At 39.5% G+C, this 20,259-nt stretch overlaps 2 protein-coding genes across 2 annotated transcripts; one reads left to right on the top strand and one right to left on the bottom strand.

The window, feature by feature from the left end:
* Positions 1–1,977: 1,977 nt before the first annotated feature.
* Positions 1,978–10,802, top strand: ctsz (cathepsin Z). The gene is made up of 6 exons (XM_022197433.2): positions 1,978–2,264; positions 6,089–6,252; positions 6,460–6,639; positions 6,711–6,861; positions 8,845–9,007; positions 9,976–10,802. Exons 1-6 carry the CDS (start codon positions 2,137–2,139, stop codon positions 10,099–10,101), a joined length of 912 nt encoding a protein of 303 aa, XP_022053125.2. The 5' UTR covers positions 1,978–2,136; the 3' UTR covers positions 10,102–10,802.
* Positions 10,803–11,355: 553 nt separating this feature from the next.
* nelfcd (negative elongation factor complex member C/D) lies at positions 11,356–19,916 on the bottom strand. Its single transcript, XM_051948416.1, has 15 exons — positions 19,690–19,916; positions 18,717–18,829; positions 18,448–18,557; positions 18,253–18,362; positions 18,051–18,158; positions 17,123–17,275; positions 16,643–16,773; positions 16,159–16,324; positions 15,941–16,075; positions 15,627–15,766; positions 14,735–14,849; positions 14,551–14,646; positions 14,322–14,462; positions 13,480–13,609; positions 11,356–11,730 (listed from the first exon to the last, which is right to left on the bottom strand). The coding sequence occupies exons 1-15, from the start codon at positions 19,744–19,746 to the stop codon at positions 11,696–11,698; spliced, it is 1,740 nt and encodes a 579-aa protein (XP_051804376.1). The 5' UTR covers positions 19,747–19,916; the 3' UTR covers positions 11,356–11,695.
* Positions 19,917–20,259: the final 343 nt, after the last annotated feature.

Raw genomic sequence — 20,259 nt, 5'->3', positions numbered from 1 at the left:
TATGACTTTAGTGTAAGATTTTACATTTAGGCTCCATTTATCTTTACAGTGGCTAATTATAACAGAAGATGAGTTTTACAGTCACTCCAGTGACGTGGCTGCACTTCAGACTGAGCTCCTGCTGCTTTCTCAGTGTGACACCAAGTGGTTAATAACTCAAACTGCAACCGCTTTGTGAAATGTTTGTGGGTTTGGAAACAATTACAAGAATATGCTTTAGATGCTGTTTCCAGTGCCTATTGTTCTCCCCAATGAATAAGGGTTTTCTTCTACTTCCTTAATCAGTGCAATGGAAAACAAAAGTCTTTTGGTATTTTTCACCTATAGAGGCAAATTGTTTAAACTTTTTTTAAAAATGCATTTCCCAATATTTTAAAGCTAACGTGGCATCATTCGGCCTTACAGCCGCCAAATGTGTTGTGGTTAACCCCAGATCTCAATAGTTTTTTCCCCTTTAGCAGTAGTTAAATGTTTTTATATTACCATTCTATGATATATAAATTCAAATAAAAGCCGTTATAATAAACAAATAAATATGAACACTAAAAGGACACCGATAGAAGTGACCAGAGGTAAGAAAAAATGTCCAGAAACTATGTTCACATAAAAGTTGGGCTTTCAAGATGGTACTGATCTCTAGTAAAAAATAAAACAATCACCATCAATGACACCTACATTTAGGAAGGAGCTCAAATTATGCTTTATTCAGCGTCAGTGAAATTGATATGTGTATGTAGAAGACTGCTTTTGATTTGTCTATCTCCTCTAAGCTGCAGATCTGGGCTGATTGTTGATGCTTCCTCAGTAAAAAAAAAAAAAAAAAAAAAAAGTTCAGATCAGACAAGGTAGTATTATAGATTCATACCAGATGTAAGATTTCTAAGAGTAATCTGAAGTCTGATTTTTCCCTGCTGTTTCCATTTGTATCATATTTGCTGCAAGAGTTTCTGAAACCACTATCAAATCAGCACGATGAATAGTTAAATAGGATAAAACTAGATTTTGTTACTAAAGTCAATCAATTTTGAGCAAAAAGTTGCCAAATCTGCCCAATTTATCAAATGTGATATAAAATATATCATAAACAAAATGATATGCCTTTTAATTTAAAAAATGGTTACTAAACCTCTCAATTCCAAAAAATTAGGATTTTCTCACTATTTGTTTTGATGGGTCAGGCTTTACAGGGTTCAGTAATCTTTTTTATTATAAATTCAGCTTTTAACTACTTGTACTTTAATTAAACTAGTCCGCATTTTTACTATTTTATTACACACATTATCTCTAATCTGCTTTTATTTGTTCCTGTCTTGTCTTTTAAAGCATTTTGTTTTGCTTTCATATAACTGAACATCCCATTATTTATACGTTTTTTTTTAGCTTTAATCTTTTTATAAAATAATTTTACAGTTGCCTATAAAGCACCTACGAACAACTTCTTGGCATGACAGTATGCTGTACTAATAAACCTGCTTCTTGCTACTTTGATAAATTATCATCACAAAAAGGCAGAATTTTCTGTGTATAAGAAAACATGCACGAATGTCCCCCCAGTATCATCTTTTTTCATAGATTTTTTTTATAATGGTGGTCCCTGTAATAGCCAGATATAATGAGATAATAATTAGTGACAGTAACTGTAAAATAAGGAACCAATGTATGCAATATTTTAAATCTTTAAATCAAAGCTTTCAACTTGTCTTTATAATACAACCATGTATAGAAAAATTCCTGAAATTCAGTGATGACTGACTTTTTAAAATTCCCACCCTTTTATTTTCTCTTTTGGAAATTTGATCAGCCCTATAACAATTTTTAGAAGGTCCCCAGCTCCTAATTTATAAACTCTGACTTGTTCTGGTTAAAAGTTCTCATTTCGTGGGCTTGATGAATGTTTTAATCCCATCAGTGGCTGTTGTTGCCTCTGCATGTCTGTTGTTTTGTGTGACCATGACTTGTGATTTCTTGTGAAGCATGTGGGTGTTTTCTCGGTCATGTGACTGCTCTGTGTACCGGCTCATAAGAGCTCAGTTTACCCGCAGACACAGCACTACTGAGGCGGTCTCTGCTCCAGACAGCACCGCTGAATCTCTCCGCTCCTCTTCCCATTAACTAAACCTCTGCTCCGGATCAGAGATGGCTCCAACGGCCGCGCTTCTAGTCCTGTTTTCGGTTGTGCTGTCCGGTGTCTCCGCCGGGGTGTTTTTCAACCAGAAGCAGCCTTGTTATGTCCGCACACCGAGGAAAGACGACTTTGGACTCAAGTAAGTTAAAAAAAAAGAAAAAAAGCCTGTGCTTTTCAGTAAAAGTCACCTTAAAGTTACGGAGTTAAAAATAAATAAAATCTACAGTAAATATTTTGTCGTTATAACTAGCTAGCTAGCTAACATTAGCTACAAACAGTCGTTAGCTAAGTTGACTTAGCTTATCAGAAACACTAGGCTGAGTTAAAGAATCAGAATCAGAATATTTATTTATTAAAGTTAATCAACATGTTAGTTTTACACTCAAATGTGATAAATACGTCTAAATATATAACATAAATTGCGAATAATACACATCTATGGAGGAAAAAAGAGCAGCCAATGTGTTCAAATTGATCCAGTCGCGAAATTTTGGTTTCATTTTGCTTATCGTGAAAAACAATAAGAATCGATCAGACAGTTTACCTCCAAATGTCTTTGTCACCACCACAAATCACGAGTTTTGCAGAACCGCAGGTTGAGGAAGTTAGCAGCACTGTAAATACCCTGCAGCTGAGCTGTCAACCCTGAAAGATATAAAAACAAGAAGAAGACAAAAACAGGTTTGGTGATGTGACTTCAGCCCTACCAGGAAGCAGGTAAGTCAGAAATGTGAACATCTGGATGGAAACTTTACTCACAGCTACAGAAGCCATCGAAACATGGCACAGAACTAAAAACACTCACACAACATATTATGAACTAACTCAAATTTTATGTGAATTTTAATTGTCAACATGCATTTCGAAATGCTAAATCTAATCCTTTATGTGAATTAAAAACAGAATATTACAATCAGACCTAAATACTATTAATGAAGTAGATACAGATCAGGATATTTGAGATTTTCTATTGTGTAATTACTGCCTAATAGTGTTGTGTTAACATTAGTAAACACTGTTAATAAAGGTCCCTTGAATTTACAACAGAAAGAACACGATATGTGAAAAATAATACTGAAAGTGTTAATTTGACAGCTGTGCAACTGTATCACTGTACCTAAACTACTCAGATGTAGCATTAACGTTTCTGTGCTGCAGTTTCTTGTTACCTGTTGGCTGATATAAACACTAACAGATACTTATACATGTGCAATAAGCTAGTATTGGCCCATTTGATTTATCTTACTGTTAAAAACCCACAGCATGTAGCATGTAAAGTCTGACAGAAGACACAACACTGGTGTCCTCAGTTGTACTGTGGCTTCAACTCAGCCCAAGTTTGAAGAACAGAGTCCAGTAGAGGACAGCTGTAAGTCTTTTAACCCTTGAAGATGCATCACCTCTAATCCAACAGGTTCTAACTAGCTGATAGGGAGGGACAAGTATTTATTCTCACCTCCAAATCACCTGAGACTCCCTATCAGTTAGTCAGCCCCTTCTGTTGTGATTAATTTAAAGAAACAAGCGAGAATGTTTTTCCCCCTGTAGCAGAATAATGATAGGGGGCAGTTAGCAGAATGTTCTGGATGTGTCAGACTGGAGAAATCATGACCCAAATGACTGAGAATCTACACAGATGTGAGATGAAAATATGTTGTTTTACTAATTTTTATTTAAAAAAAGGAACTGAAACAGAAGATTGAGAAAATAATCTTTGCACAATCTTAGTAGAGTGTTGCAGAGAACAAAAATATAGTTAACTGTAAGGAAACAGACAACCCGTCAGATTAGAGTTCATCTGTAGCAGCTGATAACAGTTCAGATTAATTTGTAACATTGGAGAAAAAATACTTTACTGCTTACAAATGGTGAGCGAGAGTGTGAGAGCACAAGGTTGTCCTCACGGTGCTTGTTTTGTCCTATTAACAGCCCAAAACCCAAAGACATTTAATTAGCAATGAAACAACAGAAAGAAAAGAAACAAATGGTTACTTTAAGCCAGTGGTTCTCAAATGGGGGTACGAGTACACTTGGGGGTACTTGAAGGTATGCCAGGGGGTAGGTGAGATTTAAAAAAACATTAAAAACTAGCAACAATTCAAAAATCCTTCATAAAATGTATTTATTCAATAATTCTTCAACAAAATACGAATGAAAGTTCATAAACTGAATTTCATATCAAGTAGGCCATTCCGTTTTATTATTACCATAAACCCAGTTTATGGAACAGTTTAGACCACGTGTCAAACTCAAGGCCCGCGGGCCAGATCATTTTACATTGATTTATTGTTATCAATGGTCCGACGATATGAAGCGCTGATAACACACAAACTAGAGATCCCACAACAGCTGCCTTGCCAAATGAGAGGTTAACTGGGAACTTTTCCACGTCATTTAAGTCAAGCGTCTGTCTTGTCTGCAACCCTATTGTAACGTCAAAGCTAGCCCTTAACAATGGCAAAAAAAAAGGTTGATTCTGAAAACAGAGCCTTTCAAAGCGATGGGAGGCTGAGTTTATGTATGTTGACATTGCCGGTAAAGCCGTGTGTCTTATTTGTGGAGCTAATGTGGCTGTGATTTAATCTAAGATGGCACTTTGAGACAAAGCATCAGGACAAGCTGAAAAACCTGCATGCAGCCCAAAAGCTACAGAAAATAGAAGAGTTAAAGAAGAATCTGACATCTCAGCAGACGTTTCTCACCAGAGCGAAAACACAAAGTGAAGCTGCTGTGAAAGCAAGCTTTATTGTGACAGAAGAGATAGCCAAATCAGGCCATTTACGGAGGGAGAGTTTCTGAAGAACCGTATGCTGAAGGTGTCCACACAAAAAGCAGATGTTGGCAAATGTAAGCCTGAGTAGAAATACAGTTGCTGATCGGGTTTGTCAGATGGCCACTGATTTAAGAACACGGTTGACTGAAAGAAGAGTTTATTGAATACTCTCTTGCTGTTGATGAAAGTACTGACATGACGGACACTGCACAGCTAGCCGTCTTCATCCGTGGAGCAGGTGAAACTCCAATAGACAAAACGCCCCCTACAGACCCGAGTGCCGTATTGCTGCCACGTTCCGCAAGTGCCAAGTCGTGGTGCTGCACGCCATCCGCTCCGAATAATACGGAGCGCCCCCAGCAGACGATGTGGGAACCGGCAGTTTGATCAAACAAATGCAGTGGTAATGTAGGTCATAATTTTTTGAATATTTTTTGATATTGTAGATGTACTCCACGGGCCGGGTCGGACCCCCAGGCGGTCCGGTACCGATCCGCGGACCGTATGTGTGACCCCTCCGCACCAAGTAATCTTCTCATGCTGTGTGCGGAGGGGACGCACACTCTGTATACATCTGACTTCAAATACAGCACTGAGTCCTGCCACATTCAGAAATACTCTGATGACACTGCTATGCTGCAGTCTGCTGGGGAGGCAGTATAAAGGAAAAGGATGCAAGGCGTCTGAACAAACTGATTAAAAAGCTGGCTCTGTGGTTGGAATCAGATTGAACACACTGGAGGATGAGGTGGAGAGACGGACACTTAGAAAGATGGAGGCCATTCTGACAAACATGGATCATCCACTTCACATTTACCTCAGTGAACAACAAAACATTGGTGGACGGTTCCTATCCCTGCGCTGCAGGACTGAAAGATTCAGGAAATCTTTCTTGCCATCAGCAATCAGACTGTTTAATTCAAAAGCAAAAAGACCAAACAATTGAATTTCTCTTCGGGGATCAATGAAGTCATTCTATTCTATTCTATTCTATTCTAAAAACATGCCATATGATCAAATAATGTAAAGTAGGCCGTGAAAATCACTAGAGCTTTTTCTTTGGAAAAAAATCATTATGAATTTTGTCCAAAAAAACGCCATAGTATAGCAATACATTGATCAACTGGCTGCTGATTTTTCTAATTGTTTCAGTATGTTCACCTTGTTGCTCATAATCTGTCTGTCCACAGGACCGCAGCTCGTCCTCATGAGTATTTAAATGTCACTGATCTGCCCAAGGCGTGGGACTGGAGGAACATCAACGGCGTCAACTATGTCAGCACAACTCGCAACCAGCACATTCCCCAGTACTGTGGCTCCTGCTGGGCACACGGAAGCACCAGCGCCATGGCAGGTATGACTCAGATTATTTCTACTATTTGGTGGCTGTAGATCAGCAGACTATCACTTGACTTTTAGCCACACGATTTTTTTTTTTTTTTTACAGGTATCCTACTTCCACTTCCTCTTTACACAGAAGGGACTTTGCTGAACAGAAACTGGTCACTGAGCTTTTTATTTCTCATTTGCAATAAAGCTTTTGTGTTTTTTTTCTCTTCAGATCGCATCAACATTAAGCGGAAAGCAGCATGGCCATCTGCCTACCTCTCTGTCCAGCATGTGATCGACTGCGGTAGTGCCGGCAGCTGCCACGGAGGAGATCACAGCGGGGTTTGGGAGTTCGCGAACAAGCACGGCATCCCCGATGAGACCTGCAACAACTATCAGGCTATAGACCAGGGTAAGTGTCCTTCACTGCACAGTGACAGTTGATGATGGTCTGAGTCTGAGCTGTTCTGTGTCTCTCTAAAGACTGCAAGCCCTTCAACGAATGCGGCACCTGCACCACTTTTGGAGTGTGTAATATTGTGAAGAACTACACTCTGTGGAAAGTCGGAGATTTTGGATCCGTCACCGGGAGAGAGAAGATGATGGCAGAGATCTACGAACGAGGACCGATCAGGTTTGTGGCTATTATTTGTGCTGTTTGAAAACATTCACTTACCCACAATCTGTAAGGAACCGCATCCATCCAACAGAAGAAAAGATACATTCACACACACAGCAACACAGGTACAATTATTTGCCGTAACACTGAGAAATGTATTTAGTTTGCTTTTGAAAGTTGACGTTGTGACAGAGCTCAGATCATGAGGACATTTGTCTCATGAGGCCAGAGGGTGAAAACATGCTGTATTACCATGCTGCTATCCAAAGGAGCACAAATAGAAAAGGAATGAAAAGAATTTGTTTGTCTCTCCCTAAAGGTGTGATCACATTCTGTTTTCATTGAACAGATTTTCTCCACAAATGCCAACAGAAACATAACAATGTGTCTATAAGTCAAAGATTTACTTTGACGTGCAAATCTTTTGGAGTTGAATAGAGATTGCAGTGAAACACGAAACACACTTGAACTGTTCTGTTTTCAGGCCTAAATCAAAATTAAGTATGCTATGACATGAAAACAAATGGTTGTATTTTGGCCTTTGAACCCCACAGCTCACTAGAAGGTTGGAAAGGCATGCTTTCTTTTATAAAATCGCCAAAATTATACAATTTGTAAGAGCTAGAAACTGTAAAACTTGAAGACTCATCAGATTTTTCATCAGATTTGGTTCATCTGCACCAAATCTAAGCTCAAAATTGTGATATTTCATCTAAGTCTTCTTGTTTTACTTGCTTTTTGTAAAAACTTGACAAAAACAAACCATCCGTGTTCACAGTAAACTTAAAACTGTGTGCTCCGTAAAACAACAGAGATGCCATGATTAATTCAGCTGTGACCAACGGTCACATGACAGATATTCTGACACTGTTCGGCTGAACTGCAGGCAGTGTTTACACAGAGCAGACAGGAGACAAAGACGGAGACAAATAAAAATGTCTGGTGTAAATAAACTCTAGATTATGTAGAACCCCCATTTTTTACAGTCTCACTACCACCTGTGGCCTCTTGTTGTACGAGCTGACTGCAGGTTTTTCCAATTTTTGTAAAATAAATATTTAATGAAATTCAGCTTTCAAAATGATTTATGTTATGCTGCACAAATGACATTTGAGTTCCCAATACTTCTAGCCATGGTGGTGCTGTTTTCATAGAGGCGCAAGACCTTAGGTTGCAGTGAATAGTGAGTAAAAATGTGACAGGAACACCAAATAAAACAGAATCTGCTTGGTGTTCAGAGTGTTAACAGACTGGAGTGACTGGAAAGTATCGGCTAATGCAGCTAAATCCAGTCCATCAGTACAGAACTGTTGTTATTTCTAGTGTCAAAGAGTGAGTCAGAACCAAAAATAAGTTTATTTTACAGAACAAAAAGGCAAATTGATCTCATTGCAAACAGAACAAAATCAGATAAGATGGAAGCCAAGAGAGAGAGACAGACTGGCTTATATGGTGGAGCCAGACCAGGAGAGTTGAATTCACATGAAGGCATGACTCCACCCAGCAGACTCCTGCAGGTCTCAACCTGCCCAGACGACCGTCACACCAGAGACCTTTGTGAGCCAGTTTTACACAGTCACAAGACACTCATCCAAAGCTGGTGTCCTGTGCTGCCCTTTTAAATAAAATGATCTGGATCCGCACCAATTTGGAAAATTCTCTTCCTCAAAGTTTCATGAAATTTGGCCCGGCTGTTTTTGAGTAATTCTGCTGGCAGACAAATAAATGTCACTTTGACAGAGGAAAAATAGTTTTGATATTCTGAACAAATGTTCGAACTTTTATGTCTCCTACTTCCTTTAAAGAAACTTGTGAATGCAAGACTGCAGCACAAAAAACCTGAGCATTGCAGTGGGAAGCAAATGTTAGGTGAATTCTACCAGTGTACAAAACCTCAGAATTGGAGAATCTGTAGCTTAGAATTCTTAACGTAATTTTCAACATTCGGCCTGCACATTTAGCAGAGAGAGGAATTAACCTGTGGTGTTTGTCCTGCAGTTGTGGGATTATGGCCACAGACAAGCTGGATGCGTACACTGGAGGTCTGTACTCTGAATACCAGGAAGAGGCTTACATCAATCACATCGTGTCGGTGGCAGGTTGGGGAGTAGAGAACGGCGTCGAATACTGGATCGTACGCAACTCCTGGGGAGAGCCATGGGTGAGTCCTCATCAAACAAAAAGTCTAAACACACCCCGATGGTGGTAAAAATAAATATCCTGCTTTCTGAAAGATGGCTGATAGAATTGTCTGTTTGCTAGTTATTGCTACTTAAACTTTAATTTATAAAAATGTTTCACCGAAACAAATGTCAGTTCAAGTGAATCTTTCCAGATTGTAAAGGTAAGAGATTACATTTTTCTTTTAACAGAGATAGCTCAAGTATTTCTAAGGAATGTCAAATACTCAGGACTAAATCATTAATGTTGAGAGATAAAGTTAGAGGAAAAACCCTCGCAGACGGTTTTAAATAAGTATTTACTGTGGTTCAGTGTGATGTGACAGATAGTTGCATTTTCCTGCTATCATGAGTAAGCAACTTCCTGCTAGATAAGATAAAAATATAACTAAATCTTATTCTTTGTCCAGTTTAAACCAGTGAGAAGATCACAGATACAGCAGAAAGAAATCTGTCCTGTAAACTAACCTATACCACTGCAATTTACATAAACTGTCAAAGAAAGAACTCTAAAAATGTCGACATCATTTCATTTCCTTCAATCAGTTCAATATTTTAAATCCTCTAAGTAGTACAAGCAATTATCTTGGTGCAAAACCTTAACAGCAACGTAAATGATAAGTGATTTATAAATACGTCAAATACAGGACTTCAAGCTGTAAATATTCATTATTCTGCACATTATATTCTCAACCAATAAATTGTCTATAAAATGTCGGAATTTCTCACTCTTTTCTTTCTGGCCATGGGAACATCTTTTAAAAACTTTTTTTGTTCAACTAATATTGAAAGACGCGAGAATATCAAACTCATTATTATTACATTCCACAAAGAACTTCCTTAGCTGAAGCTGCAATCAGACAAAGTTTGGCATCATGGTTTGAAAACTGCCTGAAACAAAAAGTAGATCGTCAGAATAGTTGCTAATTAATTTCTCTCAACTCCTCAGGGTGAGAAGGGCTGGCTCAGGATCGTGACCAGCGCCTACAAGGGAGGCAGCGGCAGCAAGTACAACCTGGCAGTGGAGGAGGACTGCATGTTCGGAGACCCGATTGTCCCTAAAGCCTACCTCTAGAGGAGCTCGGTGTCACAGCATGCTCTGGTCTTCCTATCTGGGCAAGAGGGAAGCTTTTTATTTGTACAGTGCTGAAAAGGGAATAAGTTCAGGGTTTTATTTTTTTACAGCTATTTTTAAACTTGTAATCAGTGCCGAGGTCTTCCAGCAGGATATCGGACCAGTTTACGTTGATGCAGATGATCAGATTTTTAGCATAATTAGGTCTGCAGGCTGTTGAACAGTCACATACTTTGAAATGTTTGTATCAGCAGGAGGAGTGACACATCAGTGCATTTATGTGCTCAAGGAAAATTCAAGCACTGCATGCTGAATAGCCATTATAATCACCGAAAAGATCCACTTCAGTTTGCAGCATCAACAAGATATAGACTATTTTTTATGTTTTTTACATTTGTAAATGACTCAGCCAAAGACACAGTGATTCCTTTGTCCTGCGCTGCTCTGATACTGGATGTTTTCAGTGTGTGGTATCAAACTAGTGACTGTTGCACTACAAAGCAGTATAGGATTTCTACATTTAAAACTGAAACGGGATCTACTTTAATTGTGCCTTATATACACCTGACATCAAGTACAGATTATTAATTTGCACTTTGTTTTCACACTGAGGAATTTACACCAGAAATGTTGCAAAGAATGAAATATGTGCTTTGTTTCAAACTATGCCAATAAATAAAACACTTTAAAGTGATGCTTCATACGTCTGTCCCTTGAGTCTCCATCCTCTGGGCTGAAACGTGGTTAGAATAAAAGGGTAGTTTGTTCCTTCACAAAAGGATTTCGTTCATCATGTGATTGTACCGCAAAAGTTCAACAATGTTTAAAACTTGTCAGGCAACTTCTGCAGTCCACTCATGTTGTCCGCTGCTCCTCTACTGCCTGTATGTAAAACAAACTGTAATAATCACAGGGGAGGCCACTGCTCCCCCGTCCCCCACGGAGATCCTCCACTGGCTGTGCCGTGTATAAAACTGTACATTGTGTGAGTTTACACATCTTGAATACACACTGACATCAGATAAGGTGGCTATTTTAAACTATGAAGTTCGAAGAGGAAGTAAAAATGGACAGGATCATATTGTGTGAAGCCAGTTCCATAATGAGAAACTATGTTGACTGCTGTGTTGCTGACCGGTTACTAGGTTTATACACTGCAGGATGCCGGTAAGTTTTTAATGACAATCTGAAAAATTACCATAAAAAAATTATTTTCATAAGCGTGTTTGAATTAAAGTCAAAAATACACACAAACATCTTCAGCTTTTTTATTTTAAAACAGCTTGAACCAACATAAAATATAGAAAATCAAATATACATGTGAAAAAGAATCATTTAGCTGCATCGTCAGAGGCTTTCCCATCGACCAGTCCGTCTCATTTAAAGTCGTCCAATCGGCTCGGTGACATTTACCTTTTTGTTGTCGCAACAGAATCCATTCTCCACTTGGTCAAAACTGAAATGTCCGTCTCCAAAGTGTGTGCTTCAGTATCAAGCAGACCCTGTGGTTATCACCGAGATAACAGCTCTTCCGTCTCCTTTAGGTCTTTCTTGCACAATCTCCCATGAGACCGTTTTCAGCGTCATTTCCACGTCAGTTAATCATGATGAAGTTTGACTTGCAATGAGCTGAAAAGTAAATCACCCACAGATTAGTGCCTAAAGAAGACGAGGATAGGAAGTTTTTGGAGTTACCTCCACTATGTTGTTTGGTGTTCTACAGTTGCTGTGGAAGTGTGGGTGAAGGGTTTAGTTCAGGAAACTGGACTTATTCTTGTGATCTTGAAGACGTTTCGCCTCTCATCTGAGAGGCTTCTTCAGTTCTAAAACTAGTTTGGAGAGTCCCAGGTATTTAACCACTAGAGGTGTAGGTGGGGCTAAGGCTGATGGTATCTACTATCAGCAAGGTGATAAAAGACCTTAGGATGACCTGGATAACTGAGAACCTTCACAGACATGTAACCGTACACTTTGGGAGGAACGCCCTTCAACTGGTACGAGAGCAGGAGAGGATTTCAGTTAGACTGTGGAAGTGTGAGAACTATTCCATCTTTAACATTACAAACCTCAATACTCGCCTTGAAAAAAATCTATCTTTACAAAATCTGAAAAGTTACAGCACTAATCAGAGCCTCAAACTAAAAACAGAATTATCAGATTTTTAACTTTCTGACAGTCCTTGAACTACTCATCTTTGAGGTGCTGTTTGGTTGAAAAACCTTCAGTCAAAATCACTTTATTTTAAATGTCTCATAAAAATCCACCCAAAATAAGCTGCCTGCTCTAATCAGGTTCTGTAAAAACAAAAATATCTGTAGTATGTAGAGTTTTCTTCTTTTTTTTTTCCAAGTACTGATATCACCTGTGTGCACTGGGAAAAAATGTTGTACATATTGATCTTTGAACAGGTAATCAAAGAAAGTTCATTTTTCTTTTTTTGTTACAATTTATGGCATAATTGTGCAGAAAAATGCCCAGAACCTGCTTGGTGTTCAGAGTTAAACGGCTGTGCATGGAAATAATCAGTGCATTGTAAATTTTGCTCTGTCTACAGAGTACAGCGGACCCTCGTCTATCGTGGGGGTTATGTTCCAGACCTCTCTGTGATATATGAAAATTCGCAAAGCAGCAACCATATTTATTTTATTATTTATATATATTTAAGGCTTTATAAACCCTCCCCACACACCACAGAGCAAAATTATGTGCAGAGATCAGACGTCTATGTCGAATGGGCAAGGGGAGATGCTGAATGCTGCTACGCAGAGGAGACTGTACACTACGCATTTTAATTCCATTAAATATTCTTGTAATATGTCTTATTTTATATACATTTCTTGTATTGTTTTAATTTTTTAAGGCTAGAAAATGCTTATTTTACAGCAAAAATAATAAAAAATAATGTAGCGATCGCAGAGCCGGTCTCTATGACTGTTGTGCTGCAATGCACCATGGGAGTTCGGGGTGTTGGGGGTTTAAAAGTCATTATTGTGGTTTATGTTAGTGTTACAGTGTTATTAGTGTTTGTTCTTTATTGTGTTTTGGTGGTTTAGTCAACCTAGTTAGTTTGGTTGTGTTATGTTGTCAGGACTGTGAGTGTGAAGTGTTTGATGACTTCCTGCCACATTTCCACTAATGCTGGCCTCTGTGTGTCAAAATAAAAGCATCTGCCAGTTATAGAGTGTCTGAAGGACAGATGTCCTTTCTCCAGCGTTATTTTTCAACGCTGCTCGCTGCAATAATAAATATATAAAAAAATACCTATATACCACAGAATTCTGCAATATAGTGAAACATCTGTGATACAGTGAGACTGAGAAAAGTGAACTGCGATATGGTGACGGACCACTGCACATCTGTGCTTCAGGTGTTACTTACCAATGAACTCAGCAACAGGATCATGTTCTCCCTCTGTGCGGATTGTTCCTGCAATGCTGTCGTTCTCCAGGATGGGTAAGAAGAGCTGAACAAAGTCTGACGTGTACGGAGGCGCAATCACATCCAGCACCTTTAAGAGAAACGGTTCATGCTGAGCTTTGTTTGAAAAGGTACTGTAATTTCTGAACTATTGAGCGCACGTGAATATAAGCCGCACCCACTAAATTCAAAAAGGAAAAAAGTGCTTGTACATTTGTGCCGCACCTGACTATAAGCCGCAGGTGTCCACGTTGTAACATGAGATATTTACACAGAAAGATTTTTTGAACTTTTAAATAAATAAATGCTTTTTTTCCCCAAACAGTGCCTGTAACATGGCAGTAAAAGGCATTGAGTCAGTTCACGCTGCCAACTCCAACATCTCATCATCATTCATCGATGCCAAGCTAACGTGCAGCAGCTCTATTTCCTTCTTTGTCTGGCAGATCGATTGCCTTTAACCTAGAAACTGCATCATATGCATTTCTTCGTGTGTTTTCCACGGTGAAGGTTTGAGCATGAAGCACAAAATGACTGATTTGAAGAATTTAGTGAGTGCGTTTGATTTAATTCGAACAGTTTCATTGTTCCACTGTGACCTGTTGGGTAATTTCATTCTGATGTGACGAGGCTAAACGTATTGACGGCATGAAGCTCGCCCGTAAAAATCTATACATTAGCCGCATCAGAAAAAAGTAGCGGCTTATGGTCCGGAAAGTACGGTAAGTATCTGAAGTCAGGCGTGTAAGCCACAGATCACTGCATTTCACACCTCTAATCAAGATTAAAAAAGCAGTTTTTACCTCAGTGACAAAATATCTGATGAGGGAGATGTCCGTGTTGAGTTTTTCTAGACACTTGCGAATATAACCGACGACAGGCAGGACGTAGCCACGACTCAGTAGATGAACCATTCTGTCCAGCAGAGTCTTCTTCAGCTCCAACTACAGGAGAAATAAAACCAGCTTGTTGTCACACCTCACCTCTGTTTAAAGCTGAAATGAGAAGGTTTAAAGTAACACACAAGCCGACCTGCTCCATGACGTCCAGCTGAGAGTGCTCCGTCTCAAAGAGCTTGATGAGCAGCTGGAGGACCTGCGGGTGCAGCAGCTGATGGCATGTGCAGATCTGTGCAGACGAAAAAGACCCGTTTAAATTTTACCGCTGCCTTAACAAGGGTTAGAAATGAAACTTTAATTTTGTAGGAACGTCGAACCTCATCCAGTAAAGCTAAGTGGACTGGAGTGTGATCTGTCTGGAGCTGGAAGTACCGCGGCTCAGACACTGTCCAGTCCACCCACTTCAAAACTCCCATAGCAACGACTGGAAACCTGAAAACACAATCAGACATCAGCAGGCTAAGTGAGGAGGTCTGTGAAATCAGGCTGTAACATTTTTTCGAGTACTGATTATAATGTATCCACAGCAGGAAGAATCAAAAACAGTACCGGTCATCACAGTTATCGATTCAAATTCATAATAGTTATTATTTGCTGTTAAGACTACATATCAAGTCTTACTTTGTTCTGTCAAAAATACAACAAACTGCTATTTTTATATGAGGTGACCTGCTAAACATCTTACAATAACAGCTTGGTAAAAATAAGAACGCACATCGATTTCATGCACTGACATCTACAAGTGTCGTTTTTGAGTTAGCAAAAAAATCCAAGACTCAAACATGTTTAGTTTAATAACAATGTAAGCCTAATAAACAACCTGAAATCAGGCGTAAACGAACCGTGACGTCACCCGTTGGTCTCAACGCTGAGAAAATGAAGCCTGGATTTTGCTACTTCCTGGTCGTCGTTTTGGATTTTTTGGAGCCAGTGACGTAAAAAGCTAGCCTAGCCGCGCTAGACAACCCACGGCAACGAATTTAATTCTCTGCCAGGGTGGGTCTAGTTACCCTCCATAAGGCTCGAGGCTGGATTCTCCTAAAACTGGCCGGACCAATCACCATGAAGTGTCGAGTCAGAAGGCGGGCGTAACTAAGTGACGACAGAGACGTGACGATTCTGACAGAAACAACCGGCGCACAATAAACAGATGCTACGTCCACTATATATACAGTCTATGCCTGAAATGTATATTGGTCGTCCTCTCACCTGATGCACTGGTACAAAGTGCCGAGTTCAGCCACCAGCTCTGTAGCTCCTTTGTTCTCGTTGCAGCACAGGTTGTGCACGGTCTCTATGGCCTTGGAGGTCGACTTTAGCTCATCCTTGTTGATGTTGACTCGCTTGTTCTGGGATTGATTTAAAAAAAAAAAAAAAAGTAGCTTACCACACCTGAAATTTAGTTTAACTACCATGCAGCAGGTGCACACTATTCAACCAGCATATGTTTTTAATTAGATTACAACAACACATTTATACCGTTATATGAGCACATTTCAATATTTCAGCATCCTTTTCTGTACCTTTTTCCATGTCTCAACCACACTGGCAGCGTAGGCCAAGATGTGGATGTACTTGTGTTTATGGTCTTGGTTGATCTTTGATCCAGGCTTAAAAAGTGACTGCATGAAAAGGTCTAGGAAGGCAGGCACTCTGATCTAAAGAAGAGAAAGTTTAATATTTCAATTAACAGCACCTAAACAAGCCTTAAACAACAGGATGAAGGAAGTTTTATTCTCACCAGCTCGACAGGAGGAGGGTCCATGCTGCTGAACATCTTGAACAGAACTGTAATATCAGCAGGATTCAGGGCCCCTTTGGACAACATGGCTCCCAGCGCCTGGCAGGCTCGAGGATAAGCTGCTGCCGTACCGAGCGCCAGAGTTATCTGACTGGCATCATGACCTCTGTGACAAAAACCACAACCAGAGAGTCAACATCAACAGAGACATTTGTTATCGACACACACAAACCAACCAACCAGTGTACTTCCGTTTATTCACACTTCTCTGTATGTCTTCAACTTACAGCTCAAAAAATGGCCCTTTCTGTTTTTAACCACCCATAATTTTTACACCACTTGGATTGGACATTTAAATGTTTATTCCCCGACATCCCTGACATAACTGTAACGTTTCACAGTTCATTTAATCTACCTCATCAGTTTAACGCCATGAAATTAAAGAGAATTAATAGAATTCCTACTGAATGATAGACAACGGTACCTCTCATGCGCAGACTTTTGCACCTCCTGACCAATTCTACGAACAGCTGATCCACCCTGATCCTCCTGTGCAAGAATGGACATCATGGCCTGAGCAAAGAGGTAGGTGTGCTCGCCGTGACACACCATCTTCTGCAGGAACGAGGAGGAAACGACTCAGCATAGATCACTACTTGTAACAAACTGGCGCAGAAAATCACAACATGCACTGATTTACATACAAAAATAATCACAGCTCATTTTAAATTCAATTTACTATTGCATAAAACGTCAAAAAAAGTGTTCCGTTATTCCTGCAATTTGCTGATTTAATAACGAACTGTATTATCTTAGAGTACAAAGGATTTAATCTTTAGATGGAACCAGATTTAGAAAGTGTTTTTCAACCCTCACTGTAAATTCACAGCAACCATAAAGTTATCTCCAGCAATGCTTACACTGAATAGCACTCAATAGAACAGAGAAATCAAGTAAGTCTCACAGCAAACTCTGGCAGGTTCTTCTCCAGGTTTTCTTCTCCTCCGTCCAGCAGCGTGGCCAAAGACGTCCTCAGCACCCGAGAGAAAACCTCCAGCTGCTGACATGCTGTAGACACACTGGTGATTTCTCCCTGGTAACCTGCATCTGAGATGAGCTTAACACACACAAAAACACACAATTCAATAAATCTGCCAAAACATTCTGCTATTAAATATTCTACTGTGCTTTTTATCAAAAGAAAAACAAAACGATTAAATTTCCAATCATTCTTTGCCTGCACTGTCAGTTAAAATTCATAAATTACTGATAGAATATTAGCAAAATTAGAAGTGATTTTAAAGAAAGTTAGCTAGCTGGTCATTTAAGTCACTGTTTTAAATTTATCCCATGATGGTTTCTTCAGAAATCAGCCAGTCAAATTTAAAGCTTTTAATGCCATTTTAATGCTATACTGTAAAAAAATGAATGCCATGACCTCAACAAATGACATGGGTTTGTTTTTTTTTTGTAAAAGATGATTTTTATATGAAAACTGTCCTTACATTTCACTATTTCTGAATCCAGAAACCACCCGACTACGCATGGGCCGCAGTCATTCTCTGAAATTCCGCATGTTTACGCGGATGCACATATCTGACAAATCTCTGTCTATAATTAGAAATTATATTATTATTATCATCAAATATTATTCTTGAAAACTGTAGAAAGAATTTTTAATGCCACTGAGAATCAAATGTAATGATTTAAAGCCTTATTTTTCCCAAAATCAACTTAATGACTATTAATGTTTTTTTATGCCCTGCAGAAACCCTGTAATTAATTAGGGCAAATGAGCAGAGAAAAAAAAAAAAAGACTTCAACCTTAAATAAATTTGCTCTATATATTCACATTTTAAACTTCTGGATGAGGCACTGCACTGCAGTTATACCTTTACAGTGAAGTTGAGCATCAGGCAGTCGGGGTGAGCCTCTGCCAGCTTATAGAAAAGATCTCTCCATGTTGTGTGTGCTATCATCTGCTCGAGCCAAGCAGGAGTCTAAAGACACAAGACACATGATGGTTTAGTGCACTTAAATTAAACATGCTCACAGTTATTTTATAATCATAAAACAAGTGTACAGAAATCTCACCTCTCCCTCAACAGTGAAGATGGAATCAGCTTTCTGCGGGTCAAAGTGCTTAATCAGGAGACTTTTGAGGTGATTTTCTACACGCTCTTGGACCTGAGCTGGCTCCACACCTGCAGACAAATGAAAAGTCTCTGTTAATCACACGATGCAGGCTTTCTGAGACAGTAATGATGAGATGATCAGTCTCCTTCCTACCCATCTGGATGAGCCACTCAGCCAGCAGATTTACAGTCTGAGCCACAGCAGAGTAGTTTTCAGAGAGAAGCTGGATGACATGTTCTGGAGAGCCACCTGCTTGGAAATACCTGCAACACACAATTATCTTCATGGCTCAAGTGTCAAAACACAGCCATCCTGTGCAGTTTGCTGGTGTCAGGTCACACGGGTATTTTCGTGTCTTGTTCTCATTTGGAATTGATGGTATAGATGCAGGAATCAGAAAACATAAACTGACAGATGCTCACATTTTGAGGGTGTTGAAGATGGCAGGCTCCATGATGTAATCCCTACTGGAGAACTTCTGCAGACAATCTTCTTGGATTTTCCCATCATTTTCTCCTTCACCGTAACCGTCCTCCTGAAAGATACATTAATGCAACTGTTTATTCTACTGTAGTGAGAAAAACACTGTTCTCATTTATATTTGCATCCAGAAAATTTTAGGAGTAAACTAAGTTTGAATATGCTAAAAATAAAAAATAAATCTTATTGTCGTTACTCTGACAGACATTGTGATGTCATTCATGATTTCAATGGGAATGGTGGTTTGTTCAGTTTGTTTCCAATGAAAAAATCTAAAAAAATTAGGATGTCATTTTGCTTCAGTCTGAAATACTCTCCAGTCTGTTTCTGGAGAACATCACTGCAGATTGGGGTGTCTCTGTAAAGCTTAGCATGTTACGACGCACATGAAAAAACTGCAGCTCCTGCAATTTGTACATTGCACTTCACATATTGGGATTTAGACAATATTTCAAATTACTCTTCAGCCTAAGAGTCAACACAACAAGCTTTTCGTGCCATCATAAGAGTTGTTCTACAGCTTCAAGATTTACCTGAACACCCTATGAATTAATAGTAACGTTATGTAGCACAAAATCGATCGAATTAGTAAGTTAAATGGCAGAAATAAAGCAAAATTTTAACCAGCAGAGTGTGATGTAATTAGTAAGTTAACGTGCATTTTTTTACTGCACGCCCACCAGCTGTGTGGTTAGTTAGCCTGTAGCTGCTAACGAAGCAGGTAAACTGCCCTGACTTCAAACCCTGCATGTCATCTGAAAACAACTAAACTCATCCCTCTTTGCACATTAACTCGCTGTTATCTGAACACTAATGAACTGCTGCCACAACAAATCCGCGCTGCTGCAGCTAAGCTAACGCCGCCCGGCTAACTGACGGTCTGAACTAGCCAGAGAGCAACAAGTCTTATCTCACCAGGCTTCCCTCTGTGCCCTCCCAGTCTCCGCTGCCACTGTAATATTCCTCGTCCATAGTGACGGGAAATAAGAGACCCCGAACTCTTTACAACAACCCCAGCTGCACGTTTTAAATGCTGCTGTGACTTGTTTCACCGCTCCTGATGCTGAGCGACCGAGGATGTACGAAGCGGCTAGCTTGTTTAGCTAGCAGGCTAACAACAACAGGAGGAAAATGGCGAGCTACAGGCCACGCCTACCTTCGTTATCCCCGTAGCCCTGAACAGTGACTGTCAGGTGAAGCCATCGACTGAATAAGACTAACAACAATTTAAGATTAGTTCAGTTCACTTCGCTAACTTGAACATTTTCAGCCTGTAACGTAAAGAAAAACTAATAGACCAATGATTTAACCGAGCACTGTTAAAAGCCAAATTTCTTAATAATGTCTATATTAAAAAACAAGAGGGAGACAATGAAGCTAGATGGATATATACTATACTGGCCAGCTGGATTTTAATGGAATTATTACAGTATATCAAATATCAATATACCTAGCTAAAACTAGAGAGGTTCTTCTACATTTAAA

This window comes from Acanthochromis polyacanthus, chromosome 5 (genome assembly GCF_021347895.1).
Source record: "Acanthochromis polyacanthus isolate Apoly-LR-REF ecotype Palm Island chromosome 5, KAUST_Apoly_ChrSc, whole genome shotgun sequence".
Lineage (NCBI taxonomy): Eukaryota > Metazoa > Chordata > Actinopteri > Pomacentridae > Acanthochromis > Acanthochromis polyacanthus.
Note: the sequence above shows the minus strand (reverse complement) of the source record. Positions and strands in the feature narration are given on the sequence as shown.

Excerpts from the sequence above, each read along its gene's own strand:
- ctsz (XM_022197433.2), top strand. The coding sequence starts at position 2,137 with ATGGCTCCAACGGCCGCGCTTCTAGTCCTGTTTTCGGTTGTGCTGTCC. Across the intron at positions 6,253-6,459 it reads AAGCACCAGCGCCATGGCAG|ATCGCATCAACATTAAGCGG; the intron begins GTATGACTCAGA and ends TTTTCTCTTCAG. Across the intron at positions 6,862-8,844 it reads TACGAACGAGGACCGATCAG|TTGTGGGATTATGGCCACAG; the intron begins GTTTGTGGCTAT and ends TTTGTCCTGCAG.
- nelfcd (XM_051948416.1), bottom strand. The coding sequence starts at position 19,746 with ATGGACGAGGAATATTACAGTGGCAGCGGAGACTGGGAGGGCACAGAG. Across the intron at positions 18,558-18,716 it reads ATCTTCAACACCCTCAAAAT|GTATTTCCAAGCAGGTGGCT; the intron begins GTGAGCATCTGT and ends TGTGTGTTGCAG. Across the intron at positions 11,731-13,479 it reads TCCTGTTGCTGAGTTCATTG|CTCATTGCAAGTCAAACTTC; the intron begins GTAAGTAACACC and ends TTTACTTTTCAG.